The sequence below is a fragment of the Pristis pectinata genome, chromosome 19, assembly GCF_009764475.1.
Source record: "Pristis pectinata isolate sPriPec2 chromosome 19, sPriPec2.1.pri, whole genome shotgun sequence".
Lineage (NCBI taxonomy): Eukaryota > Metazoa > Chordata > Chondrichthyes > Rhinopristiformes > Pristidae > Pristis > Pristis pectinata.
Window position 1 is genome coordinate 31,364,133 of NC_067423.1, and position 24,331 is coordinate 31,388,463.

The following is a 24,331-nucleotide window of genomic DNA, read 5'->3' on the forward strand; positions in this document are numbered from 1 at the left end:
TCCCCCAAATGCTCACCCACCGAGAGATCTGTCACCTGACTCGGTTCATTGCTTAATACTAGATATAATATGGCATTCCCTCTAGTCGGTCTGTCAACATACTGTGACAGGAATTCGTCCTGGATACACTTAAACTCTGCCCCGTCTAAACCTTTGGCACTAAGCAGGTGCCAATCAATCTTTGGGAAGTTGAAGTCTCCCACGATAACAACCCTGTTATTCTTGCATCTTTCCAAGATCTGCCTCCCAATCTGCTCCTCAGTATCCCTGCTGCTACCGGGGGGCCTATAGAATACTCCCAGTAGAGTAACTGCTCCTTTCTTGTTCCTAACTTCCACCCATACTGACTCTAGAGAGGACCCTTCTACATTAACCACCCTTTCTGCAGCTGTAATAGTATCCCTGACCAGTATCGCCACCCGTCCTCCTCTTCTCCCCCCCCTCCCTTTCCCTTTTAAAACACTGAAAACCGGGAATATTCAATATCCATTCCTGCCCTGGTGACAGCCAAGTCTCTGCAAGGGCCACAATATCATAGTTCCATGTACTTATCCAAGCTCTCAGTTCATCACCCTTATTCCTGATACTTCTTGCATTTAAGTAAATGCACTTTAGCCCATCCACCTTTCTACTTTTATACCCTGTACTCTGCTTCTCCTTCCTCAAAGCCTCTCGACATGTTACATCTGACTCTTCCTCCAATCGACTCCTCTGCTTCCCATCCCTCTCGCTAACTAGTTTCAACCCTCCCGAACCACCCTAGCAAACACGCCTGCAAGGATATTGGCCCCCCTCGGGTTCAGGTGTAACCCATCCTCTCTGTATAGGTCCCACCTTCCCCAGAAGAGATCCCAATGACCCAAATATCTAAAACCTTCTGCCCTGCGCCAACTCCTCAGCCACGCATTCATTTGTCATCTCCCCCTATTCCTACCTTCACTATCACGTGGCACTGGCAGCAATCCTGAGATTGCTACCCTTGAGGTCCTGTTCTTCAGCCTTCTGCCTACCTCCCTAAACTCACTTTTCAGGACCTCATCCCTTTTCCTACCTATGTCGTTGGTACCAACATGTACCACGACTTCTGGCTGTTCTCCCTCCCGCTCAAGAATCTTGTGGAACAAGTCAGAGACATCCTGGACCCTGGCACCTGGGAGGCAACATACCATCTGGGATTCACGCTCACTTCCACAGAACCTCCTATCTGTTTCTCTGACTATCGAGTCCCCTGTCGCTCCTGCCCTCCTCTTCTCCTCCCTTCCCTTTAGAGCAGCAGGACCGGTCCCAGTGCCAGAGACCTGGCTACTGCTGCTTGATCCCTGCAGGTCATCCCCCTCAACAGCTTCTAAAGCAGAAAACCTGTTATTGAGGGGAACAGCCTCCGGGATCCTCTGTACTGTCTGCCTGTTCGTTTTCTTCTTCCTTTTCTCTCCCTCCCCTGACAGTCACCCTTCTATCTACTTCCTGGACCCCAGAAGTACCTGCTCTAAGGGGGGGTGACTGTCTCACGATGCACAGTTTCTACATAACTCTCTCCCTCCCTGATGCTTCGCAGTGTTTGAAGCTGCGACTCCAGCTCATCAATTCTGATCCATATTCTGCTGCGACCTTTGAGAACCTTCCTTGCCATCCACAACACCACCAACTTTTGTGTCATCTGCTGACGTTCGCATCCAAGTCCTTAACGAGGGTCCCTGCATTGATCCCTGTGGTACACCAATGGTCACAGACTTCCCGTCAGGGAAACCTCTCTCCATCACTACCCTCTGCCTCCCATCATGAAGCCCATTTTGGATCCAGTTAGCCAGCTTGTCTTGGATCCCATGTGCCTTAACATTCTGGACTAGCTTAATATGTGGGACTAGCTACCAAATAGTCAGAAATGGGAGAATTCATTTCAGGGAACAAGGAAATGGCAGAGCAATTAAATAAATATTTATGTCTATCTTCATAGAAGAAGACACGAGTAACTTTTAAGAACTGTTGAGGAACCAAGAATCTGATGAAGGTGAGGGACTAAAGGAAGCGAGTATTACTAAGAAAATACAACAGGAAAAATGAATGGCAGTGAAAGCCAATATATCCCTAGATCCAGATAATTTGCATTGCAGAATACTGAAGGAGGTAGCCATGGAAAAAGTTACTATTTTCCAGAACTCTATAAATTATGCCATAGTTTCTTCACATCAGAGGATGGCAAATATAAAGCCACAATTTAAATAAAGGGAGAGAGAAAGCAAAAACACTATAAGACCAATTAGCTGGACATCAGTAGCGGGGAAAATTTTAATGATTATGATAAAGGACGAAGTAACAGGAGACATAGAAAGTATCAATTGGATTCCACAAAGTCAACGTGGATTCTGGAAGGTAAAGTGTTTGACAAACCGGCAAGAGCTTTTTGGAAGTCTAATTGGTAGAATGGATAAGGGCGAACCAATGCACATGGAATTGTTAGATTTTCAGAAAGTTGTAAATGAAAGGTTAACCTAAAATTAAAGCACATAGTATCGGTGGTAATAGATTGATCTGGAATGAAAATTGGTTGACAACCAGGAAAAAGAAAATTGGAATAAAGGGGTCTTTTTTGGGGTGGCAACTGATATCCAGTGGGATATCACATTTATCAGTGTTTGGGCCTCAGCTATTCATAATATACATGCATGATTTGGATGAGAGAACAAAATGTAATATTTTGAAGTTTGCCAGTGACATTAAATTGGACTGGTTTGTGAATTTGAGGAGGATGCTTCGAAGCGTCAACCTGACTCAGACAGAATGAGCAGGTGGGGAAAAGACACGGCAGAGCAGGATAACATTTGGAGTTATTCTCTTCAATAGGAAGAACGGAAAGGTGGCATATTATTTAAATAGTTTAAGATTGGAAAGTGTTCAGGTATAAAGCAACTTGGGTATTCTTGTACAACAGTCACAGAAAATAAACATTCAGGTACACCAAGCAGTTAAAAAGGCAAATGTGATGTCGGTCTTCATAGCAAGAGCCTGAGCTGTTACAGTAATGCAGGGCTTTGCTTAGACCACATTTGGAGTGCCGTGTACAGTTTTGGCCTCCTTACCTAATTATGTTGACACTTGCCATGAGGGAGTGCAGAAAGGTTGACTGGTCCTGGAATGGTAGAACTGCTGTATGAGGGGAGATTATGTCAAGTTGGCTTACATTAAGTAGAATTTAGAAAAGTGAGAGGAGACCTCATTAAAACTTAAAGAATTCTGTCAGGGCCATACAGGTTGAATGCAGGGAGAGTGTTTTCCCTGGCTGGGGAGTCCAGAATGAGGGATTGCAGACTCAAGTTACTGGGCAAAGATTTCAGATTGAAATGAGGAGAAACTCCTTCACTCAGAGGGTGGTGAAGCTGTGGAATTCTCTACCACGAAACATTGTGAAGGTCAAGTTGCTAAATATGTTTGAGAAGGAGATAGACAGGTTTCCATGCACAAAAGGCATCACAGGGTGTGGAGAGAAAGCAGGAATATTATAGAGTTAGATGATCAGCCATAATTGTACTGAATCGTAAAGTAGGCTTGAAGGGTAAAATGGCCTACTCATGCCCCTATTTTGTATGTCTCCATACAATAAGAACATATAATAATCAGAATTGACATTTTCAGACTATATGCAGATATGATTAGTAAAGAATTTAGATAACTGCACAGAATGGAATTTTCTTTCTCAATCCATTCCATGTTGTTATCAACTTAAGAACATATGAAATGGGAACAAAGGCAAATTATACAGCCTCTGAAGCCCATTTCATCACTGAACTTTATATCAATTGCATTTTCCCTCTCGAGCCCCATTTCCTTTGATCCCAGTCTATCGATCGCAGCCTTGAACATATTCAATAACTGAGCATCCACAGGATAGGTTATGAAGAAATTTATTTTCCATTCAGTTCTAAGTGCCCAACCCCTTATTCCAAAATGAGGATCACAAGTAGTTGGCTCTAAGGTGTTGTTTAAAAATGGTCAATGAAATCATTCAGATCAAGGCCATTCAAGGTTGGGCATTAAACGCCGACCTTGCCAGCAACACCCAAATCTAATGAATGAATCAAAAAGAAGTCATAGATCACAGACATAGAAGCAAACCCTCAATATCACCATTACCAATGGTAGCTTCTTATTCTACCCATGTCTTTGATAGTTACTCCAGGCCACTCGATTATTATCCCAGTAATGTAACCATTATGTTACCATGCCCCCTGATTTAAACAGCTCATTTGATATATATAAAATATATAATAGGGTTTAAGTTAAAGCAAATTATGTTATCATATTGTGTGTATTTTGTGTCGTATGCAAGTACACACAATTTTAACAAGCTTGTAACGTTGGAATCACTTACACATGGTAATGCCAGGTTACTGCATTTCTTTCCACAGTGAGTCTGATTTCCAGAAGGGGAACAACGAAGAAGTTCCTTTCCATTCGTACATACTAATAAGTACAAAAAAGGAGAATTATTTCATGGAGATTTAAATGCATGCCTCAGATCATAACAGCTTGAAAAGATACTAATTTTACCTGTGGGAGTAGCAGTGGTTTCAGTAATTGGATTGCAAATAATTGATCCACCTTGGCAATAGCTGATGGAACAAAGGAAGGTTTAAGGATCTTGATTCATTTGGTTAATGATTAAATTTTAATAGACTTTAACAGGTTTCCTTACCAATCATCAACTTTCTCTCCAGGTTTAAGATATGTGCCCTTGTGATAACACGGACATTCCTTCTTATCAACACAGGCTCCCTTTTCATTCATGTACTTGCCCTCAAGACAGCCACAGCCATAAACTGGTGTATCCTTCACGTTACAAGTGAAATCAGCTTTTGCTACTGATCTGCAGTTCCGGTTACAGGTTGTCATTTCATTGTCAAAAACTTGGTTGTTCTCACAGGTTGTATCTGGAACAAAAATCATAGGCCTCAAAGTAGAGATGAGTGCTAATGAAAGCCAACACAAGGCTGAAGCACTCACATCTTGAGAAAGAAGTGTCAGGTCAGCAGACGCATCTTGAAAATGATAGGCACAACTGGCCACAGATGCCAAATTTCAGCTGATTTTCATCACAAGATCTCCAAAAGTAGCTGAGCAAACCACAGTCAACAATGGCTAGATAAGAGGATGAGAGTCATAATGACAAGTACTCTACCCAAGCTGTTCAAGCGCATCTGCAATATTTCTGATTGTGGAAGCTTGTCCACGTATGTCCTGTCCACAAAAAAAAGAACAAATCCATTCTGTCCAATTACTGCTCCTTCAGTTTACTTTCAATTGCCAGTGAAGTTACGAAAGCTCTTCTTGACAGGGCTATCGCAGCACTTAGTCATAAAGAGCCTCTTGATCAATACACAGTTTTAGTTCCATCAGGCCCACACCACTCCAGATCTCACAACAGCCTTATTCAAACATGGAGAAATAATTTGAATTCCAGAGCTGAGATAGGATTCAATGAACTTGGAGTCAAGGCAGCAAGTTTTGGATGAAGAACCCAGGCACAATAAAACTCTGACACCCTTGGGTCTTTGGGGCACAGAAGAATGCAGATGCTGGAATATGGAGCAAAAATCAAACTTCTGGAGGAACTCAAAGGGTCAAATAGCATCTGTAGAGGGGAAGGAATGGTCGATGATTCAAGTTGAGACTCTGCATCATGATAGCGTGTAGAGGGGAAGCAGCCAGTATAAAGAGGTGAGAAGGAAGGGTGAGGCAGGGGCTGGGAGACAAAAGGTGAAGAGGGAGAATATGGACAGATGGAGCCAGGTGGGGTGGAGGAGGTGTGGAATTAGGAAACCAGTGGCTGGTGGGTGATAGGTAGAGACAGATAAGGAACGAGAGAAAAAAAAAAGCCTAAGGGCAGATTGGAGCCAAGTGTGGGTGTGTGGTGTGTAGTGGGGTAAGAGACAGAGGCTGGAAGGCGATAATTGGAAACAAATCAGGGAGGAATGAGGGGTAGATGGAACCAATTGGCAGAGGGGATCGGAGAACCAGAATGTGCTGTGTGTGGGTGATAGGCAGATGGAACTGGTGGGGAGACAGAACCATTTTTACTATAAAGCCACTTGACTCCCACAAGTACCTTGACTACACCTCCCACCCTGTCTCCTTTAAGGACTCCATCCCTTTTCTCAGGTTTCTCCATCTCCACTATATCTGTTCTCAAGATGAGGCTTTCCACTCTAGGACATCTGAAATGTCCTTCTCCTTCAAGAAAAGTGGCTTTCATTGTACTGTAGTTGATGGAGCCCTCTTTCACGTTTCCTCCCACTTCCAGGACTTCTGCTCTTACTCCACTCCACCCAGACAGCACAGAGAGTTCCCTTGGTCCTCACCTTTCACCCTACTAGCCTTCACATCTAGCACATTATCCTTCATCATTTCTGCCAGCTGCAACAGGATCCACCATCAGTCCACATTCTTCCCCTCCCCACCCCCTCTGCTTTCCGCAGAGACCACTCTCTCCGTGACTCCCTGGTTCGCTCAGCCTTAGGAGGTGCAGCACTTATCCTTACACTTCCTCCCTCACCAAAGAGCCCCTCCAGGTCAGACAAAAATTCGCATGCACCTCTTCAAATCTCATCTACTACACTTGGTGCTCTCAACGTGGCCTCCTCTACATCAGCGGGACCAAGCCCTAGACGAGGTAACCATCTTGCGGAACACATATGCTCTGTCCCCATTGGCCATCCTGACTTTCCAGATGCAGGTTATTTCAACTCACCTTCCCATTCCCACACTGACCTGTCAGTCCTCAGCCTTCTCCACGGAGAAGAACAGCACCTCATTTTCTGCCTGAGTGGTATATAACGCAATGGTATGAGCATTGAATTTTCCAACTTCAGTTAACTCACATGCTCTGTGCTCCTTTTTCTGTCCTTCGGGTTCATTCCCCCCCCCCCCCCCCCCACCCACCTCCACCTTCTCCTTGTAATCCGGTTTAATCCCCTCACCCACACACTGCACCTTCTGGTTCTCCTGTCCCCTCCCTCAACTGTTCCATCTGGCCATCATCATCCCTCCCTTATCTTGTTCCACTTATCTTTCTTACTTATCAGATTCCAGTATCTGCAGCTTCTTGTTTCCACTTATCGCCTTCCAGCCTCTGTCTCGACCTCCACCCTCCCCTCCTACCACATGGCTCCATCTGAGCCCATTTTTTCTCTTTCCTTATCTGTCTCTACCTTCCACCCACCAGCCACTGTCTCCTGACTCAACCCCCTCCCTCACCACCTGGCTCCATCTGTCCAGCATCTCCCTCCTCAGCAGGTTCTAACTATTGCCTGCCAGCCCTTGCCTCACCCCTCCCTCATGAAATCATGAACCCAAATCGTGAGCTATCCCTTTGCTTCTTCAGATGCTGCCTGACTTCTGGGTTCCTCCAGCAGTTTTGTTTTTATCCTTGAGACTTCGGTGGTGCCAGACTGGCAAGTTTTCTAGACTGTTAAATGTTACTCCTATTACCCCAAGACTTTTACTTTTTTTAACGTCATACAGTACTATAACACATTTTACAGTGAACCTGGATAAATTATGCCCTAGTAACTTTAAAGGGAGCTTTGGAAACAGAATCTGGTGAGTTTCAGCTTGTATTACTGCGAGAACAAGCCACGTCTGCAGCTGGAGCCGGGATCTGGAACGTTGAGACAAAATCAAACTTAGAAACACTGTGGACCCCAGTTCACACTCCAGATTGTTCCCGATCCCTGGTTTTCCCAACTCCGACCCCGGCCGTAACTCTGTGGCCGCACTCTATTCACACTCCTAATAATACATGTCTGACCTCGTGTATGTGGACAGCAAGTCTACAGATAAAGATCTGGTGTACCAATGAGTCGGCCAGATGCTGAAAATTAAAACTAGTGAGATTCGGGGGAAACCCTCCAATGGTTTCCTATGTCACACATAGGAAAATGACTGCTGTTGTTACAGGTAAATTATCTCATACCCAGGAACAAGATTGCAGGGATTCTTTAGGGCAATGTCCTAAGCTCAAATGTCTGCAGCTGCTTCATCAAGAATAATTCTTTCATCATGTCAGAACTGAGAATGTTCCATATAAACAAAGTAAAAACTGCAAACGCTGGAAATCCAAAATAAAAAGATGCTGGAAACATCCAGCAGACAAGAGAGCATCTGAGGGAAGGGAAACAGAGTTAGCACGTAGATTAAAGACCCTTCCTCAGGATATTTGATGAATGGTCTTCAACTTGAAAGGTTAAACTCTGTTTCTCTGCTTGACTAGTGAGAGATTCACAAACAGGAGACAGAGCTACAAAATAAGAGGCCGGTCATTTAAAATTATGGTTTGTAGAAATTCTTCTTGCAGAAGGTAGTGAATCTCTGGAATTCTCCGCCCTTGAGTGTGGTGGAGACCAGATCACGAAGGTGAAGTTACATAAATATTTGAAAGATTGAGGAATTTAGGGTTTTGGGGAATGGCACTGGAAGGGAATCGAGGCCAGCACTGATCAGCAATGATCGTATTGAATGACAGGGCAGGTTTGAGTGGCCTGGTGTCCTACTGCTAATATTTTCTTGTTTTCTTGTGACCTATGAGAATGTTCAATGTTGATTGGATAGAGTTTAGTCCCATTTGTAACTCCTCAAAAAACAAAGCAATCCACACCCAAGGCAAAAAGGCCTGCACAATATTTAGATCCATGCTGAGAAGTGACAAATAAATTTGTACCACATGAGAGAGAGGCAAAGTCTAACATTTAAAGGCATTAACTATCATTAAAACTCTTGCTATCAACATTCTAGTGATTAGTCATTCTAGTCAATCAGCCCAGTGACATTAATAAATTGATATTTTGTCGAAACGAGATTAGGTACACTGCAGTGAGTGGCACATCTCCCAACTCACTAGAGCCTTGTACCACCTGTAAGGCTCCAGTCAATAATATGGTAGAATACCTTCCACTGGATTAATCCAGCTTCAACGTCACTCAGGAAGCTTGGCACTATCCAGGACGAAGCAAGTCTCTTTATTACCACACCATCCACTGTACTTACTACCTCAACAGTGGCACAATATGGCTACACTGTGTATAATCTATAAGGTGCAGCAATTCCCTTTGCTTTGTTTGCTACAGTTGCCAGACACATTACTTCTATTTCCTAAGATTGCCTCTGGGTTTTCCTCCAAGGTACACTCATTATCAGAATACATTACAGTCCTTTCATTGTCACCCTCGACAGAATAGAGAAATGTAACAAGCCTGATTATTGATTATGAACATGTGAATTAGGGGCCTTTTTCACCATTTAATGTCATGGCTGATTGAATTGTGACCTCAACTCCAGTTTCCAACCTGTGCTGAGCTGTTGGGAAAAACTTGATCATCTTGGCCATTTTAGCTCCACTGTTTCTCTAAGATACTATCTTGGAAGACACTTAATAGAATGAAGAAGATGAAACTAAATTAATACTAGGGCAGCAAGAAAAATGGTACATAGTTTCAAGGGTGTGAAGAGTAATTTAGAATTAATGTCACTGAACATCTCTTTAATCGTGGGTAAAACCTGCTGGAACCAAATATCAGGAAGAGCTTTTGAGGTCACCATGCTGCACTCATTTAAGAAACAGCTTCTCACTGTAATGGAAAGAGAGTAGGAATAATATTCTGAAAACAAGACATCAAATCGGCTGATAGCTTCTTCATCTGAACTTGTTTCAAAGTAAAAGGGATTATATTAATGTGAATACGATGAGTGTTTTCATTTTACTTCCTTTTTGGGTACTCAGTGAACTCTCCTCTCTATTAATAACTCAGTCACCACTTTATTTGGTGCTGGTAGGTCCATAAGCTGTCATCTCACTATTTCTAATCAATCAATCAAAAATGCTGCCATCATATTAAAATACATTTTCTCAATAAAAAGCAATATTTACATGTTAATGGGCTTGGGTCTCTGAACATCAATAAACTCAAAGCTTTATTTTATGTTAGAAATTGATCTTCTTTCTGCAGGAAAAGCTGTGAAATTCTATGAAAGGTAAGAATCTCAACTTACTGCAAACTTCTGCAGCCCAGCCTTTCAGAATGACACCTCTTGCAGCACACGCATGAACATATGCCCCCAGAGCAGCACAGAAACAGTGATCGACATCCTGGCAGTTGCAAATGGAAATCCTGCACAGCTTTAATACAAATGCACATGTAACAATTATTTTCTTCATTGAACATTACTAAATTAATATGCATTTTGCAAACTGAAATCCAGAGATGACAACAGCAGAAGCTGAACCTTTGTAACATTGTAGACCAAAAAGGGTTCGTATTCAACTATTATCCAATCGACACGTGTGACTTCTGAGGCCTCATCCCATCTAAGTTTGCCAGACAAATGGTTGGCCTCCCAGTCCGACATGCCAGACAACCTCACATAAAGGAAGACGGCTGCGGTTGCTGGAGTTCAGTCATCCCAATCCTAGGACATAACTGCAGGAGTTCCTTAGGGTAGTGTTTGAAGCCCAACCATCTCAGCTGCTTCATCATGACCTTCCTTCCACTAAATGGTCAGAAGTGGAAATGTTTGCAGGCTTCTGTAAATCCATTCACAACTCCACAGCTATAAAGCGATCCATGATTGCAAGCAGCAAGACCTAAACATTCAGGCACGGGCTGATATGAGGCAAGTAACATTCATGCTCCAAAAATGTCATCCAATCTCCAGCAAGAGGGAGTTTAACTACCTGTCCTTGACACTCAATGGCATTATCATCATCAAATCCACCCTCATCATGAGGGCCACCACTGACCAGAAGCTCAACTTGTCCAGCCACATTAATACTGTGACTACAAGAGCAGGTAAGAGGCTGGGTATCTTGCAGCAAGCATCTCACTTCCTTAAACCTCAAGACCTTTCCACAATCAACAAGGCATACCATAAACATGATAGAGTATTGTCCACATTCATAGATAATTGCAGTGTCAACACCCCTCACGAAGTTCAACACCATCCAGGCCAAAGAAGCCCACTTGATTGGCACCCTCTCAGTCACCCAAAGTACTCCTTTGCTCCATTACTGGAGCACACTGGTTGCAGTACATACTAGTTAAAAAAATGCCATGCAATTATTTGCCCAGGTTACCTCGATAGCACCTCTCAAATCCCACTGAGTCAAAATCTTGGAGCTTCTGCTTGGAAGGAATGCCTTCACCAGAAGGACTGCAGTGGTTCAAGAAGGCATTTCATCATGACCATCTTCTCAAAGACATTTAGGGATGGGCTATAAATACTGGCCTTGCCGGTGATGCCCAGATACTGAAAATGAATGAAATAATGGGATTGTGGAATCGTGATGAAGCTCGGATGAGTTTGCAAGGTAATTTAAGAGGCTGGGGGTGGGATTGTAGGACAGGTTTTACTGTCTCTTTCATCCTTTCTGTTAAAAATGGTTGTGTAACTTTTCATGTTGTTTCAATTATGAGAGGTTTACATTTGCACATATTTACATAATGTTTGTCCTTACCTGATAGTATTGAATGTAATCAACTGTAGAATGACACTGAGCAAAAACACCATTGTTTTTCAGCATAGAGCAATGTTGTTTTGCATAATATTCTGTAATAGAATTTGAAAATGTGATTGCTTATACTCTGCAATGGAGTATCTTGAATTCAGATATTATAATCAAACTTAATATAGATATAGTTGGAATAAATTATCCCTGCCATAATCTTGCCATCTCGAGCAGCCCATCTTTGATGCTAAGTATATGGAACTGCAAAAACTTATTATCACCCGAGTACAAATTGAGCACAGGCCATTGGAGATTTGCAGCTGTAACACTATCTGCTGCTCTGCTGTTCCTCATATTGACTCTCTCTCCCCAGCCTGGAACTTAATCTGATTGCCAAACCTGGCCTCTAGGGGAGCACCCTGAAGAAGGTTGTGGTACAGTCTTCATTGTCAGGGTAGGTGGAGTCTGACCATAGGCCTCTGCAATAGAGCGTGGAGATCTTTTGGAACAGGAAGTTTGACAGGGATGCCCCATCACCGAAAAAATTGTGCTAGACCTTCATGTTTAACCTGGGCTTTAATCACTATCACAGCACTATACTGGGCTTTCACTTGCTCCTACAATAACCCAAACTCGATCCATCCATCTTTAGTGTGCAAAAATTAACACAAGGTTCACTAAAATGATCAATGACAAAAGTATTCTGTATTGGACCGCACACTTATCGCAGCAAAAGTTTGGGGCAGGAACAGTACATTACCTTTTTCTGAACTGACACAAGTTGGATTTTCCTTTTCAGGAGGGCTGCATTTAGAGTCAACTGCCCATGAATGAGCAAACAGGACATGTGATTGTTCCACCACATTCTGTATAGACATGAAGTCATCAGCAGCCTTGCCATTAAAATTGCCACATAAACCTATGAAACAAACATTAGCAGAACATGAGAAAAACGATGATTTGACTCGATTTGACCCAATTCTTTTAATTGGGTCACGTCATAAACTCAGAGCCGGTTTGAACTACTTTACAGTACTTGTTCCTCAGACAACACACTGAAGAAAACATAACTTTAAATATGTTATCACACTGATTGTTTAATGCACATCTTTGCTTCATCTGTTTTCCTCTATTTTGAAGCAAACCAGTGTTCCACAAATGATTTTAATTTCAATGGAGTTAATAAATCCTCTCTAAAATCACCACACCTATTCAAACTCCCTTTATTTTACCAAAGTCCTTGAATAACCATCAAAGCCCACATGTGTGCTCATCTTTTCCATTAGCCTATGTTTGAATCAGGCTTCCATCATTGCTGATGCACTGAATTGACACTCCGACCCAGACCAAAAATCTTCTCTTTTGTAATTGTGACCACTGTCTCTCCTTGACCCCTTCAATCTCCCTGCAAGCTCTGACACTCTCTCAAACTGTCACCTCGCAAACGTTCTGCTCCACGGTCCAGCTCTCGACAGCAGTTCCATTCCGAACTATCCTGTGGACGCAGTATCTCTAGCAATAGTTTCACTGGCCCCTGTACTACCACCTCAAGAGTTTAATAAGGATCCTTCCTCCGAGGGCCTTCTCACTCTTGATTAACTTTGCCCCTTTGATATATTTGCAGACATGGAATTGGCTTTCAAAGAAACATTCACATAAACCTTTCTTCCATTTCAATTCCAGTTGCTATAAACCTTATTAGGCATCCAGATGCTACTGTTCCACACTCTGCACTTCAGCTCCTTCTAAACACTGCCACCCTTACGCACTCTGCATGGGTTTCATCCCACTCACCCAACACCCCTTTAATGACCTAAATATGAGCAAGGAAAACAAAGGTAAGGGTGTCCTGAACAAAAGTGATATTGACCAATCGCCTAGTAAGATAGGTAAATGTATTTGGTAATTGCTTATTATCAGATTCTTTTTCTATGAACAAGCTTGACTGGCTTCTCTTTGATATGTTCTAAGCTATACTGCAGAGACATCGGTAATTCCTCAGAATACAGTGGCTAAAAGTTTGGTTAACTATGTTATGTATGCCAAGAAGTTCAATCTTGTAGCATCCATTCCTTAAGAGATCACTCCACTGCCCATTGCTGGATTTCTGAACAAAACTAGATCAGGAACTTCAGGTTACAATCCATGCTATTGCATCTGAACTCTACACAGCATCAGATGCATAGGAAATTATGACACATTGTCAATACCACACTTTCCACCTCCATCCTACTGAAATTGGATTGCCCAAATCAGCAGAATGACTGTGGCTTCACAATCAAAAATGCAAAGAGCACAACAACATACTGAAATCTCCAATGGTACACAAATTAAAGGGTCTTTAATCTAACTTCACTGCTTGATCACAACATCTGATGAACTCACATCATTTGACATTTTCCAATGTCAAAATATTTTGCAATAGTTTTCCTTACTCCATCATTATTTGCAGCCTTTTTACTTTGTGCACTTAAGTGCAACAAGTTCCTGTCTTTGTCTCACTGAAGATTATGCACTTTGCAATGATGTGGCATCACTCGAGGCACAGGACTCCCATCACAGCTGTGGACGGCAAGGGAGGTGACCACATATACTGAAGAGTGATTGGCGCTCAATGCCTTAGACTTTACAGTTAATTCATTTAAATTTTGTTCACTCCTGAATAGTCAATTAGCCTTACCTCTTAAATTTTGTTTTTTATCATCCAGCAGCGAAATGTAAAGCTGCATGATGGGAGAAATTTGTATTTGCATTGCCAACCCATGTGTTGTTTCAAATTGAATGAAATGTGAAGACGGTTTAAATATTATCGTTCCATCTGTGAAATAAAAAATGTTCATTTAACTTAATTATAGTTTCATCTTTAAGGAATCTTAATTTTCTTTAATTTTATTCGTACCCCTTTTCAGTGGAAGTGCAACATTTTCTCCATCCAGAGTAACATCACCATTGTTATTGAATTCATACGTGGTCTATATAAAAAAAACATTGTTTTCAAATATCATTCAAAACTGTAATAAAAAGCAATGCAAAACATCATTAACTGTTACCTTATCCTCGGAAAATATAACACGCCGTAAGCATATCTGATCGGTTGCTTTGTAGCATAAATGCATCTCAATCTTCACCGTCCAGGAACCTCCCTGCCGGATTTTCAAAAAAAAGGCTTTAAAATTTTTCACTTTAAATCTTCCAAACAAGGATTGTTATCACAGATACCTTTTACCACAGATGTAGCAAAATATCTCACTTACATGAACTGCAATGTATGTGCATTCTCCTCTTAAATTATAATATTTCCCATCAAATGTTGTAATATGTGTTCCTTCTTCCACTTTGCAATTTCTGGAACAACTCTTATGAGAACATTCCCAAAGCCCACTTTTGCAAAAACTAAGAAAAAAAAACAATATTTTTAGTGAAATATTTGATGAGAGAGTGAACGAATGATCCAAAATGGGATGAATTAGAAGCCATTACCATGTTTCACAAGAAGTGTTTCTTTCTTCTCCAGCATCATACACCTTTCCACTGTACTCACACGGACAATCTGATTTTCTGATGCATTTGTTGTTGCGTCTTACGTTATCAAGAACAGTGTCTGGAATAGAACAAGATATCTGCTTAAGTGCTCAGTTTTCATGAACAGGCGAGAAAGATTTTACTTTAATATCCTTGTCATATCCGGAACTGGAATTTTAATGATGTGTTTAAGTTGGAATTTTCGCAAATATTAAACAAAGAGAATTTACATTCATAGAGCAGAAGTTGTTACTGAGTTGGATGGCAATGAATTAAAATAGAAATATAATAAATTGAAGATGAAGTTGGTCTTTTGCTCTCATATGACTGATCTGCAGACCTCATATGATTTTGATCTCATATGACTGAATTGGTTTACCCAGAATAGATCATACCAGCGAATGAAACAACATCTGAAAGGAAATTAGACTGGGTATGTTCAGGTGCAATTTCCCACATCAGGTATATATCTAATGAGATCAGCTTTCACACAACACCTGTTTCTGTCCTTCCTGATGCAAGCTGGAGCCTTTACGTGTATCCCACAATGACCACGCGTTCTTGGTGAACAATGGAGTCACAGGCTCAGGTTTCTGAAGGCTGTCACCACTGACAAATGTGGCTCTATGTGGGAAGCCCTTCTGCCACAATCTTGCGCCTGGACTGCTCTATATGAAGGTTAAGGTCAACTTGACTCTGAATTTCATTGTCGAAGGACCATTCCACATGACTGCAGAAGACCTTTGACAGGCAATGACGTTGGTAACTTTTCAAGCTGGTGGTATTGGTTTGGGAAGGGGAGGCGACAATAATTGCAGTTTCTGTCTTTTCATTTACTAGGCCACCCTCAGGTTCATGCAATCTCAACTCAGATCCATCAAGAGCCACCGAATGATAAGAACAAAAGTGCAAACTTTCATCGGTTTTCCAGAGACGAGACTGCATTGCCAAATCTGGTGATGACTTGCAGAACATGCCTAGCAGATGTAGTGACATTATCATTGAGTTCTGAATGTGATACAATCTTGTGAACTGAAGAAAGCAGCAGGTAACAAAGGATACCGGACCTCATGAATAACATGGGGCAGAGCATGACAAGGAGTAGGTGTAAGAGAAGCAGGGGGAAGTTGGCTACCACGGGATGTCTTTGCTCAGCATTTGCAGACTCATTTGCCAACTCAGCAGAAGAGGCAGAGTACATGATGCGAGAGACTCCATGGTAGAAGGACACTTCTGTAATGAACCTATGAAATCATAGTCCCCAATGCAAAGCAAATGACCCCCTCCTGACTCCAATGGTTACCATCAATACAGAACAATAATAATCAGGCAGCGTAGCCAAGAGGAGATTTAATAATCTCTCAGATACTACTTTTCAGGTACACCTGCACGGATAACAACACGTAGGATGGCGCAGAAGTGCAACTAGTAGAGCCACTGCAATACAGCTTCAGTGACCTGGATTTAATCATGACTTCTGGTGCTGTGTGGAATTTGGGAATTTGCATGTTCTCCATGTGACTGCATGGCTTTCCTCTGGGTGCTCTGGTTCCCTCCCACATCCCAAGACATGTGGATTGTTAAGTTAATTGGCCAATGTAAATTGTCCCTAGTGTGTACGTGAGGGGTAGAATCTAGTGGGCAGTTGATGGAAATATGGGGAGAATAAAATTGGGTTGCTGTAGGATTACTGTAAAAATTGGTGTTTGATGGTTAGCACAGACTTTTTGTGCCAAAGGGCCTATTTCCAAGCTGCACCTCTATGACATCAAAGAATGAATCCCTGATCCACCGATGAAATTTTATTGCTCCATTCAGCAATCTGTTGGAAGATACAAATCAACTGAGTGTGATCACTGCAGGTCCTGTTTTAGCATATGTTCCTGGGTGCTAAACACCCAGTCAAATATATTTTTGTCAAATTCACAAATTTTTGTGAGGTTTCCGAATCAGCAACGACTTTTAGCACACCAAAAAAATAGGTGTAATCCAATTTCCAGATATATATGTTCCTGGACTACTAAAAAACAATAAGACATATCAATGATGGATCCCTCTTGCAAACTGCAGTCGCACCCATGGTCTCACATCCAATCGAATGGGTTTTGCACATTTTTTGGCTCTATAACGTGCCATACAAGTAGTCTGAACTGAGGCCAGGTTTAAGGGCTGCCAGCTAGAAACCTCATCTGGCCTGTGTTATGGTCGGGGCATAATGGAGAGGGAGGAGCTGTGGTGAGGGGTAGAGGATCGATGTGCTGTGGTGAGAGGGAAGAGGGTCGATATGCTGCGATGAGGGGAAAGGGGTCATGTGCAGTGGGTAGGGGTGCCAAGGAGGTTCCAAAGGGTAAGTTGTACAGAGTGATCTGAGCCTAGGCTTTGCGGGGATCGAGATCAGCTACTTGTTGTTTCAAGGAGTGGCTGTTGTTGATTGCTCCAGGGAAAACTAAGTTTCAATTACACTACTTTGCACAGAGATCCCACTGAGGTAAATCTCATTATCAACTCCAGGCCTTCATCAGCCCTCCAATCTCACACCACAACACCTGACCCCCAACCACCCAACTCTCCAATTGCTCCTGGCCCTGATCTTAATCGGTAGAGTCCCAATACATGATGACTAAAAATTTGTTGTCCACTCTGAGGGGCATACTAAATAATTGCTCTGTGTTGTTCCCATTACCTGTTATGGCTATGGAAAACACGGATTTCAGTACAATTCAATTCCATTCCGTAATTCCCACAATTTAGTGGGTCCTCTAACGACTGGGCCTCTCCCATCCTACCCCTGACACACCTGGAGTCAGCACTTGTTCTGGACTCATCAGTCAGCATGCAAAGTAAAGTACACACTGAGAGTTTAACAGCATCTGGTGTCTTGGCTTCCTTGCCACTCAAGTTTGCAGCATAGCCATAACAGGTAATGGGAACAACACAGAGCAATTATTTAGTATGCCCCTCAGAGTGGACAACAAATTTTTAGTCATCATGTATCAGGAGCCTTCATTTTATTTTCCATTTTGTCTCCAACAGACTGTTACTCAATGCTTTCACGCGCTTCCCTATTTAATAAAAGACCACAATGGCATGGTGATTCTTCAAATTCAAGCGGTGATGTAGAATGAGACAAATTGCTGGCTTCAGCAGTTCTACTGTCCGGAAGACCAATTCAATCCATGACGCGTGGAGAAAAAAAAATAACAAAATGGGACTTGTCTCTTGCTGAGTCTCAAACATCACTCAGAATAACGTTCCTGAATGAAAAAGGCATTGACCTTTTTTATTTGTTCAGCAAAGATGAGTCGTATTCTTAATCATCATGTGCTCGATGCCCCGAGTATTTCCATCCTTCCGGGTGAGATTTTGATTCCCAGCACCCCTCATCCCACATTAAACAATTTATCAGCTCCAAATCCTGCCACACCCCAGCAAGGAAGATAATTTTGGTCACAAGTTCTCCACTCACAACTGTCAAGCCGTCAGCACCTTATTCCCTTCATGGTTCAAGATGTTACCCTGTTTCCTCCAATAACACTCCCAATTTCCCACTGACTCAGTTATCCCTGACAGGTCATTGCTGTTTGCACTAACCTCTCATCCTCCCCAACCCCCAATCCCTGACCACACCTCCCATCCCAATACCTTTTGTGTTGTTTAATAATTTCTTTTTCATTACTTGTATTGTTTTTATCATTTCCAAATGTCTCCAATCAGAGTAATAGCAAAAAGGCTGTTGACAGAAGGTAATAGGATAGGGCTGGGTTGCTTTGCTGAGCAGCAATGGCAATGAAGTTTCAAAATATCATTGGTTCTATACTAACCCTATTGGTTCTATTCTGCTCCCTGGATTGCTTGTATTTGGCATATTCCTCCTTCATTCTTTTATCCTTTCCTTATACCTTTTTCTTCTCCTGCATATCCTTCATCCACTCACTACACCTAAGTAATACCACAGGAGGCTGACACAACATATTGGGCCAGATCACGCAGAACTCAACCAATGCCTCACAGGTAGCATGTTCTCACCACCATGTACCAAGCTTTTGCAACAGCATGCCTCCTAATGACTTTGAAGGTTCATCACCATTGCTGCTCAGTATAGCAGACTTCCTGTTAGCTTCTGCCAAAAGCCTTTTTTGCTATTGTCAAGACATTTCAGAAACATTTGGAAACGAAAAACAAGATAGGTAATTTTATTTTTAAATTATTAAAAGAAAAATATCTTAAAAACACATCAACTACATAAAAATCACAACTTAAACAATGAAATGAAGAAAAGTAAACAAAGAGACAAGCACCTTTCTCATGAAGGTTGCTGACACCATTCAAATGGATAGCTGGCAAGAAGCTGGGAAGCCAAATACTAGATTTACCTTATCTCTCAACTGAGATTTTCCTGGATTTTCCTGGAGTGAACTTGAACCCGGGGCCGATTGAGACGTCGGATGCACTTGCATGCGACTCTGGCACATTCCAGACTTATGCATTGTAGTGCACGGTTACTGAAGTCTGGAATGCACTGCAGCTCACTGGCAGTTCTCTATGGTTGCACTAGTTAGCCATCAGCCATTTTCTAACTCATTAAGTCCAACATAATGAATTGGTCTTAGGCAAAAGTATTGTTACCTTTTGGACATTCACAAGTACTTTCGGTAACATTTTTCTGCCGAGGATCTGGATCAGTACAAGTTGGAATAAATGGTTGACCAAAATCATTGTAGATCTGATTCCCAGGGCATTTAGGATTTTCTGGAAAGGAAAATTCATGCATTCTTCACTGCCAGTTACAATAAGTCATTGTGCAATTTCAGAGTGAAAATATTTAGGAATTTTAACTTTAAACTATGTACTTATTTTCTCAGTATGGAGAAAAACATACCACATCCTGAGGTTTCCCTCCACCCCTGCCTGCATATCTTCTGACGTGCCAATTCTGTTAAACTAGGGCAGTGGCCCTGATGATTATTTGGAAAAGCACAGGCATCTATTGAACACAGCTTTTCATAGGCTTCAATATCACCACAGAAAAAATGGCTTGAGATGGTCTCAAGGCAGAGCTAAAGAAAATAAGGAAAACAATAAAATATAAAATCACACACCTACTAAAGGGTTTTTAAGAATGAAATCAATTCTGACAGAATGTTTCAAATTAAATTCTAACTCTTGCCTTGGTTTTAAACAATTATATTTAACAAATGTTTCCATTTTCCAAAGAAATGCATTTACACTCAGTCAAGATTTGAAAGCATTTTCATTCAACATTAGATCCATGAGGCTGAACTTTGATAAAAAGAAATAGAATACAATTTTAACATTTTCTAATTGAACAGTCGATAATGTGTTACAAATCTGAAACCATTGCAGAGCAGGTTGAAAGTCTGAGATTACATTTTTAGCATGCCACCTCAACACAAAAAATAAACTATAGATCAGGCACCCACAATAGAGTTTATCCCATTTTTGTACTAATCTCTAGAAAGGTGACTGAAAATTATGTTATCACAATGGGTCATAAATGTGCTGAAAGTTCTGGTGAAAAGGCAGCAACCTGAAATGTTAACTCTGTTTTACACTTTAGTAACAACAACATTAGGTGCTGGTTATGCCAGTCAAGCAAGTGGTAAATCTATAAATCCATATCTGAATGACCAGAATTAATTCATCAAAATATTTAACATTGCCAAGCATAAATATGTGCAATATGGAAAAGAAAATCAGGTGTGATATCAAAGAACAAATTATTTAGATTGCATGTTATTAGTCTTTTCTTCAATATTAAATATTGGTACACTTTACTGAAGGCTAACTCTGTGATGTTTATAAACAGACATGCCCGGCCTGGAAGAACTAGAGACATTACGTCATTAACCTTCCACAGGGTGCAATCAATGAGTTAATTGACATTGGGCGGTTGATGTGGGATGAACAGACTTATGTTAAAACTGGGAATTAAAATTTCTGTCACACAAATGACAGGAAATGACCAATTCCAACAAGAAGGAGATAACCCTTGACATTCAATGGCTTTATCATGACTGAGTTCCCCACTATCAATATCCTACAGGTTATGCATTCACAGGAAACTCAGGTAGACTAGCCACGTGAATACAATGGCTAGAAAAGATCAGAGGCTGGGCATCCTTTGCTTATGTGACTCACCTCATGATTCCCCAAAGCCTAACCATTATTTTTGCCCATCCCCAATTATCCCTGAGAAGGTGACAGTGGGCTGCCTTCTTGATCACTGCAGTCATTCTGATGACATTCTCACAGCATTGCAGGATCAGTATCTCCATAATTCTAACCCAAAAGTGATGAAGGAACAATAAATTTCCAGATTAGGTTGGTGTGTGACCTGGAGAGCACCCTGTCACTGATGGTGTTCCCATGTGCTTGCTACCTTCGTTGTGAGTTTGTAAGGTGTCATCAGAGTGCCTGAGCAACCGCAGTGTATTTTGAAATGACACACAATGTAGCCATAGTGTGCCAATGGTGGAGAGAGTGAATGATTAAGTTGTCGGATGAGGTGCCAAAAAAGTAGCTCGCGATGCCTTGGATAATGTTGAGGTTCTCAAATATCAGGTGTGCGTTCATCCAGGTAAGTGGAGAATACCCTATCATATCCTTGACTTATAGCTGGTGTAATAACAACTTTGTCCATGGAGGAAAAGGAGGTCAGTTGGGTTTATCTTTCATGTTAGATTGCTCATCATGTACTGCAAACCCAGTCTGGCAGCTACGTCTTTCAGGATTCGGCGAGCTAGATCGGTGGTGACGCCATCAAGCCATGACGTGTGATGTCTGGGTGACAGCATTGAAATACCCCATCCAGAGTACATTCTGTGCCCTAACTGCCTTCAGTGATTCTTATAAGTGTTGTTCAATTCGTATAAGTGTTGCTCAACATGGAGGACCATTGATTCATCAATTGTGGCAGGGAAGGGGTGGTGGGGGATGAGGGCAGTGGTTACTCACTCTTTGTTGACTAGATGCCATGAGACATCATGGTATATTGAGGACTCCCTCCTGCCTGTGCCCCTCTGTACTATCATCTCATTTTTGATCTGTCCTGCTGGTGGGACAGGATGTAATTAAGGATTGTGATGCAGAAGTCTGACATGTTACCTACAAGGTACTGTTGGATCTGGAGATATTGTCCAGAAGGTTCTTCAGAAGTCGAGGATGAGGTGCAAATCTTGTGGTCGCAGCTGTTTTATTAGATGTTCATAACAAAGAAATAGCAGTAAAGAACTGCAAGCAAATAACACTGACTCTAACTAACTCACTCTCACTAGGAACTCACACAAACAGTAACTGAACAAAGTACCTGCCTCATGGTCTTTCTCTATACTGAGAACTGGTTCAAGCTGGATAGATAAAGGAGTCTTCCCTGATAAGAATAGCCTGTGAGACAACAGGGACAGTCTTGATTTATGCTACATGACACCTCAGGTTTACAGACAAAGAAGCTACAGAAGTACAGAACCAGCTATACTACAAATTACTGAAAATCCACTGAACATTTACAGACAAACAGGTGATTATACAAACATAAGCAAGCATAAAGAAAAGTTAAACTACAAGAAAAACAATTTAGACCCGAATCCAATAGTATGAATGGACGAGTACATCTGTAACTTGACTAATCTCTGAAACAACTCTCTCAATTTCGATACCAACCCCAGGTGATCATGAGAAGGACCTTACAAGGTTGATTGGGCTGGGTTCTACTTTAATGCTCGGTGGTCTGTCCAGTTTTATCCTTATTTAGTTTCAATTTTACAGTCACTATACAGTTATAATATATGCTGTAATATCATTTTCCTTATGCAAAATTGCTACTTCCTTAATAATAGATTCCAGAATTTTCCCTACTACTGATGTTAAACTAACTGGTCTACAGTTCCCCGTTTTCCCTCTTTCCTTTTGTAAATAGTGGAATTACATTTGCTACTTTCCAGCTGTGACAGACTCTATGAGCATTTGAGAGATGACAGCCAGCACATCCACTGCCTCTTTAGCTACCTCCTTCAAAATCGTCATCGGATCCTGCCTGTCAAAGGCATCAGTTTTCTATAAAGGCTAATCCCTTTGAGTTCTTCATTCACCCATGACCTGCAGTTCTCCAATATTTCCATGAGGTATCAGTGTATTTTTCCATGAAGTAAGACACAAAATATTTGCTTAATTTTTCTGACATTTCCTTGGTCCCTGATATCATTTCTCTTGTCTCAGTCTGTACGGAACACACATTGACATTAGTTGATTTTTTTCCTTTTTCTATAATTATAGATTTTATAGTTCTTTCCTTATCAGTGCCTTACTTCTCCTCTGCTGAATTCTGAAATCTTCATAATTGTTTACTGCACTTTGAGGCAATTGTTTCTTTGATACAACACTCAGTTCTTTTGTAGGTCACAGCAAGACCACCTCGAGGCTTTTGCCTGGAAGGGATACATGTCACCTGTAAATTATGTATTCATTATTTCAATATCAATAGCTATGCCTTTTAACTTAGTTTCCCAATCAAGTATAGCTAAGTCGTGTCTCATGCATCGATGGTTTGCAATATTCAGATTTACAATATTCAGTGGTGATACCACTGTTGTAGGCCATATCTCAAACAGCGATGAGTCGGAGTACAGGAATGGTGTCATGACAACCACCTTGCCCTCAATGTCCACAAAACAAAAGAGCTGGTCATTGACTTCAGGAAAGGGGGCAGTGTACATGCACCTGTCTACATCAATGGTGCTGAGGTCGAGAGGGTTGAGAGCTTCAAGCTCCTGGCAGTGAACATCACCGACAGCCTGTCCTGGTCAAATCACGTAGATGCCACGGCCAAGAAAGCTCACCAGTGCCTCTACTTCCTCAGGAGGCTACAGAAATTTGGTTTGTCCCCTTTGACTCTCACCAGCTTTCACCGATGCACCATGGAAAGCATCCTATCTGGATGTATCACGGCTTGGTACGGCAACTGCTCCGCCCAGGACCGCAAGAAGCTGCAGAGAGTTGTGGACACAGCCCAGCGCATCACGGACACCAACCTCCCCTCCTTGGACTCTGTCTTTACCTCTCGTTGTCTTGGTGTAGCAGCCAGCATAATCAAAGACCCCACCCACCCAGGACATTCTCTCTTCTCTCCTCATCCATCAGGTAGAAGATACAGGAGCCTGATGGCACGTACCACCAGACTTAAGGACAGCTTCCACCCCACTGTGATAAGACTATTGAATGATTCCCTTATACAATGAGACGGACTATGACCTCACGACCTATCTTGTTGTGACCTTGCACCTTATTGCACTGCACTTTCTC

General features: G+C 41.8%; 1 protein-coding gene across 1 annotated transcript in view; it reads right to left on the reverse strand.

The window, feature by feature from the left end:
• The window catches only part of LOC127580572 (mucin-19-like), a 72,944-nt gene that overhangs the window by 32,419 nt on the left and 16,194 nt on the right, over window positions 1-24,331 (reverse strand). Inside the window, exons 8-17 of the mRNA XM_052034156.1 lie at window positions 19,938-20,070; window positions 19,640-19,762; window positions 14,972-15,092; window positions 14,746-14,884; window positions 14,542-14,634; window positions 14,391-14,463; window positions 14,172-14,309; window positions 12,252-12,410; window positions 4,691-4,925; window positions 4,546-4,607 (exon numbers count right to left, since the gene is read on the reverse strand). Coding sequence (XP_051890116.1) covers window positions 4,546-4,607; window positions 4,691-4,925; window positions 12,252-12,410; window positions 14,172-14,309; window positions 14,391-14,463; window positions 14,542-14,634; window positions 14,746-14,884; window positions 14,972-15,092; window positions 19,640-19,762; window positions 19,938-20,070 — 1,276 coding nt within the window. The remainder of the gene's footprint in view (window positions 1-4,545; window positions 4,608-4,690; window positions 4,926-12,251; window positions 12,411-14,171; window positions 14,310-14,390; window positions 14,464-14,541; window positions 14,635-14,745; window positions 14,885-14,971; window positions 15,093-19,639; window positions 19,763-19,937; window positions 20,071-24,331) is intronic.